Here is a 16,078-nt window from a genome sequence, read left to right as displayed (position 1 = left end):
AGCTACTTTCTTCTCCTGAGGCTGACTACCAAGGTCCAGCTATTAAAGTACTGAAGTTCAGCAACCAGAAGCTCCCTTAGGTTCACCTAATCAACACGCCCAATTAAAATTAAACACCTCATCCTAACACAAGGCTTCCCATTTTTCCTTTATAAACCGCCATTTGCCTATGTGCCACCTCTGTCTGCTTTCTATCCAGAAGCAGTCCTTTATCCTCCAGGACAAACAGCCCTGCCCCCTTTCCCTTGTCCCTACCTCCTTTACCACAGCATCCCAGCCCATCCTAACACAGACCTTCCCTCTCCTCTTAAAATCCCACCTGCAAGGTCATTGGCCGCTGTGTTCCGCCTGAGTCAGAAGCAGTCACTTTAACCTTTCTTCCTCACTTAATAAAGGATCTCTCTGTGAAAACAGGTGTTTGGGTGTAGTTTGTGCCTAATCCGGGGTCTAGGAGGAAGCCCCCACTGTTGGGGGTCTCCTTCATTGACAGTTGTAATAATTTTCAAGCAAACTCAGATTGTAGCTCATGTTATTTTTCAAAAGTATACTTTGTATATAGGATATAAAAACGAAGTGTTTCTCCATTAAAAAAGATGAAGCTGGGTGGTGGTGGCGCATGCCTTTAATCCCAGCACTTGGGAGGCAGAGCCAGCTCGATCTTTGTGAGTTTGAGGCCAGCCTGGGCTACCGAGTGAGTTCCAGGAAAGGCGCAAAGCTACATAGAGAAACCCTGTCTCGAAAAACTTAAAAAAAAAAAAAAAAAAAAAAAAAAAGATGAAGCATTACCTAGATCTTGCCTTGGCAAGTAAGATGGTCCTGTTAAGTTGTGTGGTTCACATGACTTCTCTGCTTCAACAACCTGAAGGAGCCCCTCTTGAGACTGGAAGCTTCTGTTTTGAAGACTCCCAGGGCGGCTGTGTGAGGAGCACCTATTGCCTGCCGATGGAGATTTAAAAGAGGAAGAAGGCCTGGAAAGATGGATGAAAGAAGAAAACCGTCACCACCAATTCGGAAAGGCCTAATCATAACTCCTCGACAGCCAAAGCGTAAGTGAAACATCTCACTGTCAGAGAAATAAGGGATGACCAGCCAAAAAGAGTCTATACGACAGCTCAGGAGCCTAGATTCATGTGGCCTGCCAACATGCCACCGCTGACACATGACACCTCCCCTTCAGGGCTGCGCTGAGGCAGTAGATCTCGGAGCTGTTTAAAAGCATGTCAGCTTTTTTTTTCCTTTGCCAAATTATCCATTGATGCTAATTCAGATTCTATACACTATTACATCTGAGTTAGTCCTCTTATGGAGACAGAAAACTGAGCAAGGCTGATACCTCTACACTTTATTTCCACCTAATTTGAGAAGAATTTATAGTATTACCCCCTTTCCCTGAATTTCCAGTGTCCAAAGTCATTCTAAAACAAGAGGCGGGGCTGGCGAGATGGCTCAGCAGTTGACAGCACTTCTTCCTGCAGAGGACCGGGACTGGAGTCTGAGCACACACATGGTGGCTGACAACTGTCCATCACTCCATTCCAGGGTACACATGATACAGACATACATTTGAGCAAAACATATATTAAAAAAAAAAAAAAAAAAAAAGAGCAAGGAAGACTAAAAGTCTACCTCCTGAGGTAGAAGTAGAAGAGCAGGAAAGGTTGCTCTTGCTACATAGTAAGTTCAAACCCAGCCTAGGCTACCTGAGAACCTCGAAACAACATACAAAAATAAATGCGATTAATAAAAATTAAAAAAAAAAAAAACAAAAACAAGTCAACTATTGGGGTGGGTACATATTTCAGTGGGAAAGCACTCTGCTTAAAGTATAGGGAAGCCTGCATCTGATCGCCACCATCATACCCCCTAAAAAGTCAACCATTAAATGTTAATAATATATGTGCCCGGGGCTGGAGAGATCAGAGGTTAAGAGCACTGGCTGCTCTTCCAGAGGTCCTGAGTTCAATTCCCAGCAACCACATGGTGGCTCACAAACATCTATAACGACATCTGGTGCCCTCTTCTGGCCTGCAGGTATATGTGCATGCAGAACACTGTATACATAATAAAATATATATGTATATATATATATACATATATATATATACATATATGTGTGTGTGTGTGTGTGCCCAACAAGTTCCTCCAGTCTTTTGAGTGTTTATGACTTAGTATACCAACTAAGCATAGCTTTAGTGTCCAAGGAAGCAGATCTTTTTCATTTTTTTGTTAGTCAGATAATGCTAGTACCTGTAGCATGAATCTTAAAAGGTCTTATCAATTAAAAAAATCCAGAGCCAGGTATTGGAGTGAACGCTGAAAGATCAGAGAAGCAGAACCAGTCACAGCTACCTCGCCTTGCCAATTCCTCAGTTGATCCTGTTTCCTCAGACTAGAAGCCTCTGATTCCTCATCCGAATGGATCTCAGCTGAACTGCTACTAAAAGCCTAAAAGCTTACAAAGGCTCTAGTTCCTGGTCCTCATGCCTTATATACTTCTCTGCTTCCTGCCATCACTTCCTGGGATTAAAGGCATGTGCCACCATGCCTGGCTGTTTCCAGTGTGTCTTTGAACTCGCAGAGATCCTGAATGGATCTCTGCCTCCGGAATGCTAGGATAAAGGTGTGTGTGCCACCATTTTCTGGCCTCTGTGTCTATGTAGTGGCTGTTCTGTTCTCTGACCCCAGGTAAGTTTATTAGGGTGCACAATATATTGGAGGACACAACATCACCACAAGTACCCTAGCCTTAAAAATAAATTCTCAGTTAAGTCCAGGGCCAGGAAAAGATGGCATTGTTAGATTATTGACAACCTGTCGCCATTCCCCAAAGAAATATATAGGCATAATAGGGATTCAGAAAACAAGAACCCTTGTTTTCTGGAGTGGTGAGATGTTTGTCCTGATAGGTTTAAGTCTTTTTGAAAATAAAAGCGGGGTGTGATGGTACCTGCCTGTAATTCCTGGATTCAGAAGCCTAACTTGACAGTGTCTCTCTCTCTCTCTCATATATATATATATATATATATATATATATATATATATATATATATATATATATACACACACACACACACACACACACACACACACACACACACACACACACACACACACACATATATCTTTTAGCAATAGTGATTTAAATATATATCCTGGAATAATATTCTGAATATTTCCCATAGTAAATTAACAGACAGACTTTTTCTAGGAAGGCAAAAATTTCCTTTAGGGCAAGGTCTGCCTGGAGATGTTTACCGTCAGCTTCCAGGCTTGCTTTGGTTTTAGTTCAGCTGCATTATATTCTGACCTTTATTTCTCTTAGATCTTAGGTTGTAGCTTAGGCCTCAGACACACCCAAAAGCCTATTTCCAAATAAACAAAGCAATGTGACCCAGGGCTATTTAGTGCCTGTAATTGTGTACACCTAGTGTTCAGAAGGCTGAAGGAGTGTCACTACAAGTTTGAGGCCAGCCTGGTCTCAAGATAGTTTCAGATCAGCACAGGTGACCCTGTCTCAAAAAACAACCCCAACCAAAACACAACAAGAAAGAAAACAAACAAACAAACAAATAAAAACCCTAGAAAGGATGGAAGAAACATTATATACATAAGGATACAGGTAGAAGCCAGAAATTGACACTGAGCATCCAACTTGATTTTTAGGAGCTTACCAATTTAGATAAACTGACTGGCCAACAGCACTAAAGAGCTTCCTGTCTTTAGTGCTGTTGTGTCCCCAGAGCTGTGATGACAGGTTTGTGTTACTGTTCCTGGCACTTTTTTGAATGGGTGTAGGCATGCATATGGTTGTGCTTGCATGGGTGGGTGAGTGTGGAGGCCAGAGGATGTCTACCCATCAGGAGTCTACCTCTATGGCCATCTACCCCTCTCTCTCACTGAATCCTGAGCTCACAACACCCAGGATCGGCCTGTCTCTGCCCCTGCCCCAGGAATCCCAGGGATTACAGGTATGTGCACCACAAATAACTTTCAGGTGGGTTCTAGGGATCTGAACTCAGGTCCTTTTGTTTGCATGGAAAAAACATTACTGACGGGGTCATCTCCCCAGCCTCAGGAAGGAGTTCAGTGTCAACAAAGATGTCACTTCAACACCACAGACTGACATTTCTTACCTTCCCACTCGTGTCTCTTTATTTCTACTGGTGCAACTATCTGGAGGTTGTGGTTGGAACTTGTCAGCAGAAATGCACGCTGGATTCCGGCTTACAGGATTCTCATTAATGTTCTTTGAAGTTAAAATTGCTTTAAATGGAATGAGAAGAATCTATTTTACTTATTGGTTCTGATGGTCTTAATTTAGGTAAGGTTATTGATTTGGCTTTAAAAGCAGCCATCTGTGACAATCAGACTGGTCCTTTTTTCTTTGTGTGTATGTGTGACGGGACTCTCATGACCCTCCTGCCTCCATCTTTGCAGCACTTTACCAGCATGTGCCAGAACAAGTGACAGAGACAGAACCGCACAGCCAAGGGCAACACCGAGCTCCTCCTCTTCCTGCTTGTACCGCTCGCTCAAGGGCAGGCTGCCAGCTGTGTGCTAGCATACCCGACTGTCTGTACCACATTGGACCAAAGGCTTCATGCATGTCAGCCAGGCAGTCCACCCACTGAACTATAATTAAACAAATATAGTAGAAAAAATGAACCGATACAAGCAGTTCAGCAGACAAATGCCAGCACCAGGTAGAATGAAATAATTATAAAATAGTAAGACTAAGGGAAGGAACTTTAAGACTTGGTAAATGGAGTTACTCAATCACCACAGGCTGAAAACAAAGCATGCGTCTTTCATTTTTGGCCCTGGGTGATAAGAAAGCAAGAATATAATATATTCTTATCTTGGAAGCAAACGGAATTCTGCCCAAATCTCCTCTGCTAACAGGAATGCAAAAGTACTGGGAAGCACAAGGCACGTCTCCTGCTCTGTCTTCCATCAAAGGCTGCACAAGATACAGGCTGAAACTTGAACATGTGGGGGGAGCAGCAAAGAGTCAGATGAGATGACATTTGCTTCACATCTTCAGTTACTGGGAAACAAACACAACAAAAACTAAGCCCACCAACAAAAGCACATGCACTGGCGCACACATCCTCAAGGTGCTGGCTGATGAGGAATCTTGGGTAATATAAGGAGTTAATAAGGAAAGGCACAGGAATGGGAAGATCTAACAGACCCAAGGCAAGGCTGTGGCATGTGCTATTCCCTTTGAGAAAATGGCTTAAAGGAAAATATGAACTCATTCTGGAGACCAGGCTGGCAGTAAACTTACAGACCCGCTTGCCTCTGCCCCCTAAGGGCTGGGAATTAAAGGCACGTGCACAGTAGAAGAAATATTTAAACATCAATTAATTGAAAATTAAATATCTTCTATCCCATTAAAAAGTCACTGGAATCTAGGTGTGATGGTGCACACCTTTTATCCTAGCACTTGATAGGAGAGGCAGGGGAATCTCTGTGAGTTCTAGGCCAGCCAAGGCTACACAGTGAGACCTTATCTCAAAAACCAACCCACCCACCCACCTACCCACCCAGGGACAATGTTTAACATCAGCACTTGGGAGAGGCAGGGAGGTTTCTGTGAGTTAGAGGTCAGCCTGGTCTACATAGGGAGTCCTTGGACAGCCTACAGAGAACCTGTCTAAAAAAGACACCCTCCCCCACTTCCCCCCCGAAAAAAAAGGCATTGGAATTAAAAGTGTGATGGCACAGTACAATATTTAAACATCAAAAACAATTAGTTCAAAAATGAAGAAAGAGCGGTTAAGAGTACATGTTGCCCTTGCAGAGGACTTGGATTTGGTTCCCAGCACCTACATGATGTTCATGTGGTGTCCCCACAGTCATTTTTAACTTCAGTTCCAGGGGATCCGATGCCCTCTTCTGACCTCTGTGGACACCAGGCACACACTTAGTACACATACATATGCAGGCAAAACAGTCACACACACAAAATACTTAAAAAATACAGAGCCGGGCATGGTGGCACATGCCTTTAATCCCAGCACTTGGGAGGCAGGTGCAGGCAGATCTCTGTGAGTTTGAGGGCAGCCTGGTCTGCAAAGCAAGCTCCAGGACAGCCAGGACTCTGTTATACAGAGAAACCCTGTCTTGAAAAACAAAACAAAACAAAACAAAACACCCCATACATCCATACATAAATGCACTTAGAATATCTTCTATCCACTAAAAAGACTGGTGATCAGGCCTGGTGTCAGAGGCAGGAATATCCAGAGTGAGTTCCAGGTCAGTCAGGGTTACACAGTAAAATCCTGCTAAGGGAAACAAAACAACACACCCCCTGCCACAATGCACACGAATAGGGTACATAAGCCATTTATTTCAGTTAATCTCAACTCATTCAGCTTTCACAAGGAAGGATCCCAGAAAATTGAACAAGTGTTTCTAGGAGTAAACACACTGCAGCTAGAAAAGCTTGGATTTCTCTGAAAAATCACTTCTACCACAATGGGCCATGATCTCACAAATGCTGTTTGCCCCTGAGTGACAGGGGATGGTGTCTGTGTGCCTGCCACGTAAGAACCAAATCTACAGAGAGAGGTCATTTATACTGAGTATGTATAAATTTGTTCACTAATATTATGCAGGTTGTGGAATAAACCTTAGACAAACAGGAAGATCTATGCAGAAGAGCAGGGCACTGATTTTAAGACCCCAGGGAAGGGACTTTCATCATCCTTAAGTATACTAGATCATGGGCTAGGGAGATGGCTCAGTGATTAAAATCTTGCTACGCACGTCTGAAGACCAGAGTTTGGATCCCCAAAATTCACGTAAGTGCCGGCTGGGCCTGACAGTCACATGTAATTCCAGCCTAGGACAGCAGAGACAAAGGATCCTCAGAACAAGCTGCCTAGGGAGACCTGTCACGACAGCAGCTTCCGGAGTTGACTGAGAGACCCTGCACCAATGAGTTAAAGTGCAAGAGCCAGGGAGAATGACTAACACCAACCTCTGGCCTCCACACACCAACACGTGTGTGTGTTTACACACACACAAACATGCATACATACAATGAGAATGAAAATGAAAAAGGGATACAAAATCTTAAAAATAATATAAACAGTGGCTGGAGAGATGGCTCAGAATTTAGGAGTAATGGCTGCTCTTCTAGAAGCCCCAGGTTCAATTCCCAGCACGTACATGGTGGCTTACAACTGTCTTTAACTCCAGTTCCAAGGGATCCAGAGACATCTTCTTCTGGCCTCCATGGGCACACAGTGCACAGACAACATACCATACACATTAAAAAATTTCAAAAAAAAATAGTATATAAATTTAAATAGTCACTAGCTAAAAGTAATGAACCAATGTTAGTGTTTTAGTTTTGAGAAAAGAATGATGATGGTCTAGGAATGTAACTTGGTAGAGTGCATACCTAGCGTTCATGAATCCCTGGGTTCGAGCCCCAGCACTGCATAAAACGAGCACGGCAGTGCTCACGCATACATAATTTTAACACTTGGCTAGTGGTGGAAAAAGCATCAGCAGTTCAAGCTTATTTATCACACCACAGTGGGTTTGAGATGAGCCCGGGATATAGGAGACCTGTCTCAATAAAAGGGGGACAGGTTGGCTGGAGAGATGGCTCAGCGGGCAAGAGTGCTGCTGTGAAACCACGAAGACCCAGGTTATGCGCTCAGTGTGGTCTCATGTGCACCTGAGACCCAGTGCTGGGGGCAAGGTTGGGGGCGCAAAGACAAAAGGATTGCTGGGCTTGCTGGCTTCCAGCCAGGCCCAAAACGAACGTAAACTACAGACTTAGGGAAAGACACTACCTCAGAGAAGTGAGAGGACACCCATGTGTGCACACCTGCACACATACGTGCACATACACTACACACACATACAGCACATTCACCAAACAAACGATTTCGATAACATTAAGGTAGCATCAGGAACAAACCACCCTGGTGCAAGGAGCCTCTGGGAATGCTCCATACGATCACTGTACCTTTTCCGTAAACCTTCCTACCTCTAGTGCTTAAGTCCACATTAAAAGTATCTTTTTGTTTGTGTGCTTTTGAGACAGAATCTCTCTATATAGTCCTGTCCTAGATCCTAGTGCTCACTATGTGAGCCAGACTGGCCTTGAACTCACAGAGATCCTCCTGCATCTGCCTTTTTGAGTGCTGTGACTAAATATATTTAAAAGGAAAAGGAAAAAGAAATCAAGTTCTTCTTAATGCATCAGCCTAAGAAGAGAAAGGCTCAAAATTGGAGTTGGTATTGACAGTAAAGTATTTTAGAAAGGAGCCACAAAGAAACATTCTTATTTTTTTCACAAAGCAACATTTTATCTACAGATATTCAGTGTGTGTGTGTGTGTGTGTGTGTGTGTGTGTGTGTGTGTGTGTGTGGACAACGACAACAAACTAACATGTATGCCAAATCCGAGGCAGTAGGTCTAGGCAGACACTGAAAGGCAGACAGTAACAATTCTTATCTTGTGCATCAGAACTGAAAGTCTCGTCTATTTTCACAACAAAACAGCTGACAGTACCCCAGAGATAACTGTATCGGGGATGGGACTCTGGGCTTCATTATCTGGTGATGAACTAAATGAAGATGCAGTTACAAAGAAAGTATTTAAGGAACTACATTTTTGAAGCAGTGCCATAGCAACAGAGTTCCCAGCTTCCCTTGCATGAGCTACTCTTTCTTTCTGAACATAAAAATATTACAAGGCACAAGTGGAGACCAAGGTCACTATACTGAATAGTGAACAGACTTGAGTCCCTAGAAAGAGTCCAAGGAAGGCCTTAGAGCCCCCAGAGGACAGTGGAGGAAGTGCCGGAGGAGGAATTGGAGCATCAAGTCAGGTGGGACTCTGAGACTTGGGAAGAAACTCCAGAAGGGTTCACCACCTTGGTCAGTCCCTAAGCACCAACTCCTCCTGTGGGCGTCCTACCAGACACTCTAAATGAAAGCTTCCTTAACTGCTGACCCCTCTGCCTTCACACCCCAAGTGCTGGGATGTCAAACAAGCTCCAGCAAAGCCTGCTCTCCGACTGAAAACTCAAGGTGCAGCTCCTGAAATAAGAGATCTCTTCCTTCAAACAAGAAAACACATGAAACAGGTCTTTGCTTTGTGAGCTAACACTATAAGGAGTATATCTCAATGGTTCTTATTTTCTCATTGCATTCTGAAATTATGGGGTTACCTATAACCAACTTCCCCAACAACTAAGAACAAGAACTGTTTCTATCTTCTATGGGGTCTCCATAGCATCGCCTTGTAAACACGCAGAGAATGACATGAATGAATGATTATCTTGGGTTCCTCTGAATGGAACATCACTTGTGAGCAGGAGCTAGCGATAAGGCTCCCAAATTACTCATGGAGCAACTCAGTAAATATGTGCTGAGCAAAGATCACACAAGGTTGGAACTCAGTCCTCACTTTCTGAAGGAAATAGAGGGTGAAGGGAGGAAAAAATTTCCTTATGATGCTGGCATTTGCTTGGTATTACAGACCTGTTCCTGGTATGTTGTGCTCTGGATCTGGCGGGTCTTCGGGGGCACAAGTGTCAGCTATGAGGGGCGGAGAATGGCCAGAAGGCTGGTTCCCTTGCTGCTCTAGCACGGCTTCCAGGTGGGCCATCTCCTGCCGGAGCTTTATCAGGTTATCTTTCATGGTAGCCCTCTGCTGTAAAACCAAAGAACACTAAGAGTTACACACTTGGAAAGATGTCACACCAATTAATTTTAGCATGAGAACTGAAATCACCTAGTATGGAATTAGGGGTTCTGGTTGAATATTTTTTAATCCAACCATACTCATGTGGTTAATGACCTTGAAATTATTTCAAAATGATGTTGGAAGAGGGCACATCCTCCAACACTCCCAAATAGACTTGCTTCATTGTAGCTCAATATTTTCTTTTAAAGATGAAAGAAAAGAGAAAACCAAAAAACAGTAACAGTACTTTAGGCTTAAAATTTGCAAGAATCTGTTAACACCTTGCATAAGCTATGCTTCACAGATTTGATACTGTACAGTTAGTTCACAAAGAAATGTGATTTATTTTTTACATAAATTCTTTAATGGTCAGTCAGTGGTGTCACACACCTTTAATCCCAGCACTCGAAAGGCAGAGGCAGGTGGATGTCTGTGAGTTCGAGGCCAGCCTGGTCTACAGAGAGTTCCAGGATAGCCAGGGCTACACAGAGAAATCCTGTCTCAAAAACAAAACTGTGTACAGATGTTTTGTCTGCACATGTATGTCTGGACCGCTCAGAGGTCACAAGAAGGCAATGTATCCACTAGAATAAGAGTTGTAAGCCATCATATGGGTGCTGGGAACTGAACCCAGGTCTTCCATAAGAGCAGCAAGTGCTCTTAATTGCTGAGCCATCTTTCGAGCCCCTGATGTATTTTTTATTATTTTTAAAATATTTGTAGCTGAGAGCAGAGGTGCATGACGCTGTACTCAGCTCCAAGTGTATTTACTTTTTAAATGGATGAAGTGTTGAATAATTTCCTATGACAGTCTAGAAAGCTTGTAACAACAGCTACTATTTTTTCTTGCCCCATGTGGCCACTGCTCCCCAGCCCTCCCAACAGCCTGGTCTACATATGGAGTTTCAGGCTAGCCAGGGCTACAGTGAGACCCTGTCACAAACAATTTAGCAAGTCTAAGGATTTAACAAGCAAAGAATATAGGCATAAAAGGAATTTTCCAAAATATATGTTTCTTCACCACTTTTAGAAGGAATGTTGATGCTGTTTTTTCAGCTTCGAGAAAGATGGAATCTGTTTCACCTTCTGTTCCTTTCTTCTGATCCTTGAAAAAGACTTTGCTCTTCATTAAAAACAAGCCATTTTCTTCCTACAGCTACACTAAATTCATAGTTCTCAGGAGGGTTTTATGACCAAAAGACAAAACAAAACTGTATTTCTAGCTTTACAAAGGTTCCCACTGCTACTCTCTCCGAGACTGTATTGCTGCCAACATCTGCAGTGACGCCAATGCCACCACGTGGTGCCTGTTAGTACTGACATCACTGATCTAGCCCTAGCCAAGGCCCTACACAGACATCAGACCAATGCTTTAAAAGCTGAATTAATCAGCACCCACAACCATCCCATCTAACCTCCAGGCGGCCATTAAACACCAGAAAATCAGGGGAAAGGCAATCGGAGCATGGTTGCAGGGCCCTGCTTTTGGGTGTCCCTGTAGGAATAAATGTGTAACTTAGACAAATTCCACTACAGGTAATTGCTCAGCTGCAGGAGGGAGGACAAAGCCAGGCAGGTTACCAAGTCTACTGATTCAAATTCTGAACTACCTCTTTAATGTGCTCTTCTTCAGTTCTATTCCCACAATGCTACTCTCACACTTTAATATGGCCACGACACTGCCAAAGTTTCCTAAAAGCCATGTTTATCAAGTCTCTTTTGTCCAAAAGGGCCGTAAGTGGCAGAATACAGCTCAGGTAATAAGTTAGTATTTTTGAACATTAAAGAATTGTTAGTCTTTACTGCCCTGAGGACAAAGTCCAAATTCCTAAACATACCATTCAGAAGTTCACCCCACACCTTGGTCTTATCTGTCATTTCCTTTGAGTATTTCCACAAGCCTAGTTTTCTAGAGACACAGGAGTAGTCAGTGATGCCCAGGCCTTCCATGCTTCTCTTTGCCTCAGTTGCTGCCGCCCCTCTTTTCCCACTTGGTAAACTCTTCTCATCTTTCAAAGCCCAGCTTAGAAGTCTTCACTGGGCGTCCCCACCAACTGTCTATCAGGTCAACAGTATGCCTCACGACTTGACTCAGGCTGCCAATGCATCAGTATTCTCAGGGGAACACACAACTTCCTGGATGAGAGGAATCTTCTTCCCTTGTTTATTGTTTTGTTTTTAAGACAGGCCTATGTATCTCACGCTAACTTGAAACTTGAGATTCTCCTTCCTAAGCTTTCCTCGGGCCGGGAATGCCAAGGTTATGGGTATACAAGGTGTGCAACTATCTAGCAGAGAGTAAGTTCTTAGCAAAGATATAATGCAGAAATGAATAAATGGATGAATTAGTCTCTGGGGGTAGGAAGGCTGGCAAGATGGCTCAGTGGGTAGAGGTACCTGCCACCAAGCCTAATGACTTGAGTTCCATCCCTGGGACCCACATGGTGGGTCTTACAATCTTACATTTTCACCTGCCTGCCGTGGAATATGCATACACATGCACACAATAAGCATCAAAAAGGTATATTAATGATACCAGATTAGGTATCATCTATCATCTATTACTCCTCAGCTCTATATAAACAGAGGGGAAAGGTCCCATTTCAGTCATTTTGCTTGTTTGTACTAGTCCAGATTAAAGTTACCTGTTTTGAATAGATACTTGATAAAAACACTTTAAACATATTTCTGGGAATAAGATCAGAGATACAAGAAACAACGAAGTAGTTTATTGAATGTCAAATACAATGCAGTATGTCTAAGACAGACGGAATAAAAAGCTGGAACCTAAAAAACAAACAGCCAAGGGACAGAATTAGGTGACAGACATATTGATAGAGCCCCAGATCTACATCCAGAAAGGATCAGAGGAATTGAACATAGAGAGAAGACCTCTAAAGTCTTTTAATCTTTCTGATCACTATGGCAATCTTGCAAAAGTAGAGAATTTGAGTGATAAACAAGGCACACAATGGACAGTTGCCTCAATGGTTTCCTCCCAACTCCCACAGGCTTCAGGCCTAGGATTTACTCTGAACAGAGAACGGTCTGTAGGAGCCAAGTCCTCTCTCCTTGTCATCTTCACAGCAATGCCAAGAGTTTGAAAGACTTAAAAACTGGACACCACCTAGTGTTGGCAGAGGTACAGGAAAGTGGGAACTCCAAATACTACAGAAGCTAGAAGCACAGGCTGGCTTAATCCTTCTAAAGAATAGTAGGCCGGGCGGTGGTGGCGCACGCCTTTAATCCCAGCACTCGGGAGGCAGAGCCAGGCGGATCTCTCTGAGTTCGAGGCCAGCCTGGACTACCAAGTGAGTTCCAGGAAAAGGCACAAAGCTACACAGAGAAACCCTGTCTCGAAAAACCAAAAAAAAAAAAAAAAAAAAAAAAAAAAGAATAGTAGGACACTATGTATCATACACCAAAAATCATCAAGATGTGGTATCTAGCAATCAGGATGTCTATTAGAATGCTGTGCCTAATAGCAATGGTGCCTGTTAGCCCAGACCTTAATAGGCAGCAAAGGGGCAAATCAATCATTATACACTCAAACAATAGAAAGCTATACAGTAACTAAAAAGACGCCAGACGTGATGGTGAACTCCTGTAATTCCAGCATTCAAGATGCAGAGGCAGAAGGACCTCAAGTTCAAAGCCAGCCTTAGATATAACGAAGTAAGATGCTGTCTTAACAAATAAAAACACCCCTGACTCCCAATATAGTCATCGAGGTTGGGGAGGTAGCTCCATCGTATAGTGCTAGCCTAGAATACACAATTCCTAGCACAATTAATAGAATAAGATAAAAAAGTCACTGTCATATTTTAATTACACGATAAATGGTAAATCACAATATTAGTATATAGAATATTACTTAATATTTATTTATTTATTTGATTGTTTGTTTGTTTGTTTGTTTTTTGAGACAGGGCCTCACTTTGCAGCCCTAGCTAGCCTGGAGCTCACAACACAAACCAGGATGTCCTGGAACTCACAGAGATTCACCTGCCTCTGCCTCTGGAGTACTGGGACTAATGGGATGTGTTACCATGCCTGGCTCCTTTTTTTGATGACAACAAGAATGACTTTAGGAATACTATGAATTCCCAGTTTCACTTAATTTAGTACTTTTTAGGAAGAGAAGAAAAATAACTCCTATGCTGGCAGCTAAAAGCACATTTATGCTTCAGGAGAGCCAAAGCTACATCAGGATGATTCAAAAGGTTCCAAAAAACTCCATCTTAACAGTGTACCAGATGGACCAGTGAGGTGGCCCAGAGCATAAAAGCACCTGCCACCACACGTGAGGACCTGATTTGATCCCCAGAACAGCTTCCATAAGGTATCACCTGACCTCCACACATTTACCCTGGTGGCAGACACACCCATATACGATCACAATTCAAGGAAGATAAGCAAATCAAGTGAAACCATACAGTCAGGTACAGGGACCTCTGACCAGTCTCATGCCAGAACCGCTGTGTACTCTGCATCGGACCCGTGCAGGGACACAGAGGAACCCTAGGAAGTGGCCCAGCTAGTGAGAGATAAACACAGGAAAGAGAGACTTAGATGAATCCAAGGTTGGGATAGTATTTTGGAAAATTTTGGTGTCACTTTTACAAAAGGAAAACTAGGTGACAGCACCAGGTTCTGGCTGTGAGAAAGATAATGCTCTTCCGGAGAGACTGTCCTGCCTCAGGGACAAAAGCATTCACACAACCGAATGCTACAGATTTAAGAAAACTGCTGTCCCTTACAAACATTGCCAGTCACCAGTCTCTTACCAGGTTCAGGAATTAATACCACGTACGTTCTTCTCTAATGAGGAAAAGATGACATATCACCAACAAGCAACTAGACTATAAAAGACAAAAATAAAAGGAAATATCCACAACACAGTGAAAGGTAAGATGGTCTCCAGTGGAAAGGCAGTACTGTACATTTCAATTTGGTTCTGAGAATAAATATATCCCCTTTGACACAATAATGCTTTCATATAATTTTGCTATGGGGCAAGTAGGTTTTAAAGATCTAGCTTATTCAGTCAGGTGGTAGTGGTGAACGCTTTTAATCCCAGCAGAGGCAGGCGGATCGCTGTGAGTTCAAGGCCAGCCTGGTCTACAGAGTGAGTTCCAGGACAGTCAGGGCGACACCGAGAAACCCTGTCTGGGGGTTGAGGGGAATCTTAAAGTTAGTATTCGGTGTTTTATAGTGAGTCAGACGGTATCAAAGCTATTAAAGGTATCGAGTTCCACCAGGGAATTCTAAAAAAGAAAATCCCATTTGCGTTTACAAGGCATCACGCACAACTGTTAGGCCATTAATCCAGGGATGGCATTAGCAGGCATAAGATGTAGGGTTCATACCACCATATACAAAGGACACCACCAACTTGCGAATGCTTCTTACCTGAGTGGTTAAAATCTCACTCTGGGAGCCATCTTCAGAAAGGTTGGTTTCACTCTCATACCCAGAAGCCGCTTCACCTGAAACGACAGGGAAGCCAGTCGTGTGGAGCAGCGCATGAGCTCTGCAGCCCGCAGTGTCTGACTGCGCGTCCTTTTCACAGCACTTGTCTCACTTTCACGTCACACAAATGACCAAATTCAGGATGCTCATTTCCTGGCAGAATTCCTACAACAGGTTGGGTGTGGTGAGGAATGCATTTAATCCCAGATTTGGGGAAGCAAAGGCAGGCAGATCTCTGCTCCAAGCCAGCCAGGGCTACATAGAGAGATCATGTCTTAAAAAAACACAAACAAATCAGAAAAATTCTACAATAAAAACTAGAAGCAATTAAGCCATTCAAGTTCATCCTATCAGACATTCTGGCTGCATGAAGTCATTAAAAAAAAAAGATTTTATTTCTATGATTTTTAATTATGTGTATGTTGTGTGTCTGTGTGGGTTACTTATATGTGAACACAGCAGGTACCTGTGGAAGCCAGAGGCATTAGATCCCCCCCTGGAGCTAGAGTTACAGGTAGTTAGTCACCTGAGGTGGATGCTGGGAACCAAACTTAGATTTATTGCAACAGAGTACCTATTCTTTTTTCCCTTTTTATGTATTTATTTATATTTTGGTGTTTTGTCTGCATGTATATCTATACGAGGGTGCTGAATCCCCTGGAATGGAAATGACAGAAAACTCTGAGCTGCCATGTGGGAGCTGGGAATTGAGCTCGGGTCCTCTGGGAGAAGCAGCCAGTGCTTATAAGAGCTGAGCCATCTCCCCAGGCCCTCCACCACGACCAAAGAGTGCCTGTTCTTAACCACCCATCTCTCCAGGTCCAGGACAGACTTTTGACTTAAGGAAAAGAACTGTGGGAAGAACATCTTTCAAGTTTAAGGAGC

The 16,078-nt window shown here is 43.2% G+C and overlaps 1 protein-coding gene across 3 annotated transcripts in view; it reads right to left on the bottom strand.

Moving 5' to 3' along the window:
- Brca1 (BRCA1 DNA repair associated) overlaps positions 1-16,078 on the bottom strand; it is a 76,006-nt gene that overhangs the window by 22,486 nt on the left and 37,442 nt on the right. For 2 of the 3 annotated variants that reach the window (XM_052756257.1, XM_052756258.1), the window contains exons 12-15: positions 15,134-15,210; positions 9,517-9,688; positions 4,134-4,263; positions 787-968 (exon numbers count right to left, since the gene is read on the bottom strand). In XM_052756257.1, the coding sequence (XP_052612217.1) occupies positions 787-968; positions 4,134-4,263; positions 9,517-9,688; positions 15,134-15,210 (561 nt within the window). Of the gene's footprint in view, positions 1-786; positions 969-4,133; positions 4,264-9,516; positions 9,689-10,742; positions 13,090-15,133; positions 15,211-16,078 lie in introns of those variants that run through there. The other variant, XM_052756259.1, reaches the window with a different exon arrangement.

The sequence above is a fragment of the Peromyscus californicus genome, unplaced genomic scaffold, assembly GCF_007827085.1.
Source record: "Peromyscus californicus insignis strain IS unplaced genomic scaffold, ASM782708v3 Scaffold_3__1_contigs__length_106647218, whole genome shotgun sequence".
Classification (NCBI taxonomy): Eukaryota; Metazoa; Chordata; class Mammalia; order Rodentia; family Cricetidae; genus Peromyscus; species Peromyscus californicus.
Note: the sequence above shows the minus strand (reverse complement) of the source record. Positions and strands in the feature narration are given on the sequence as shown.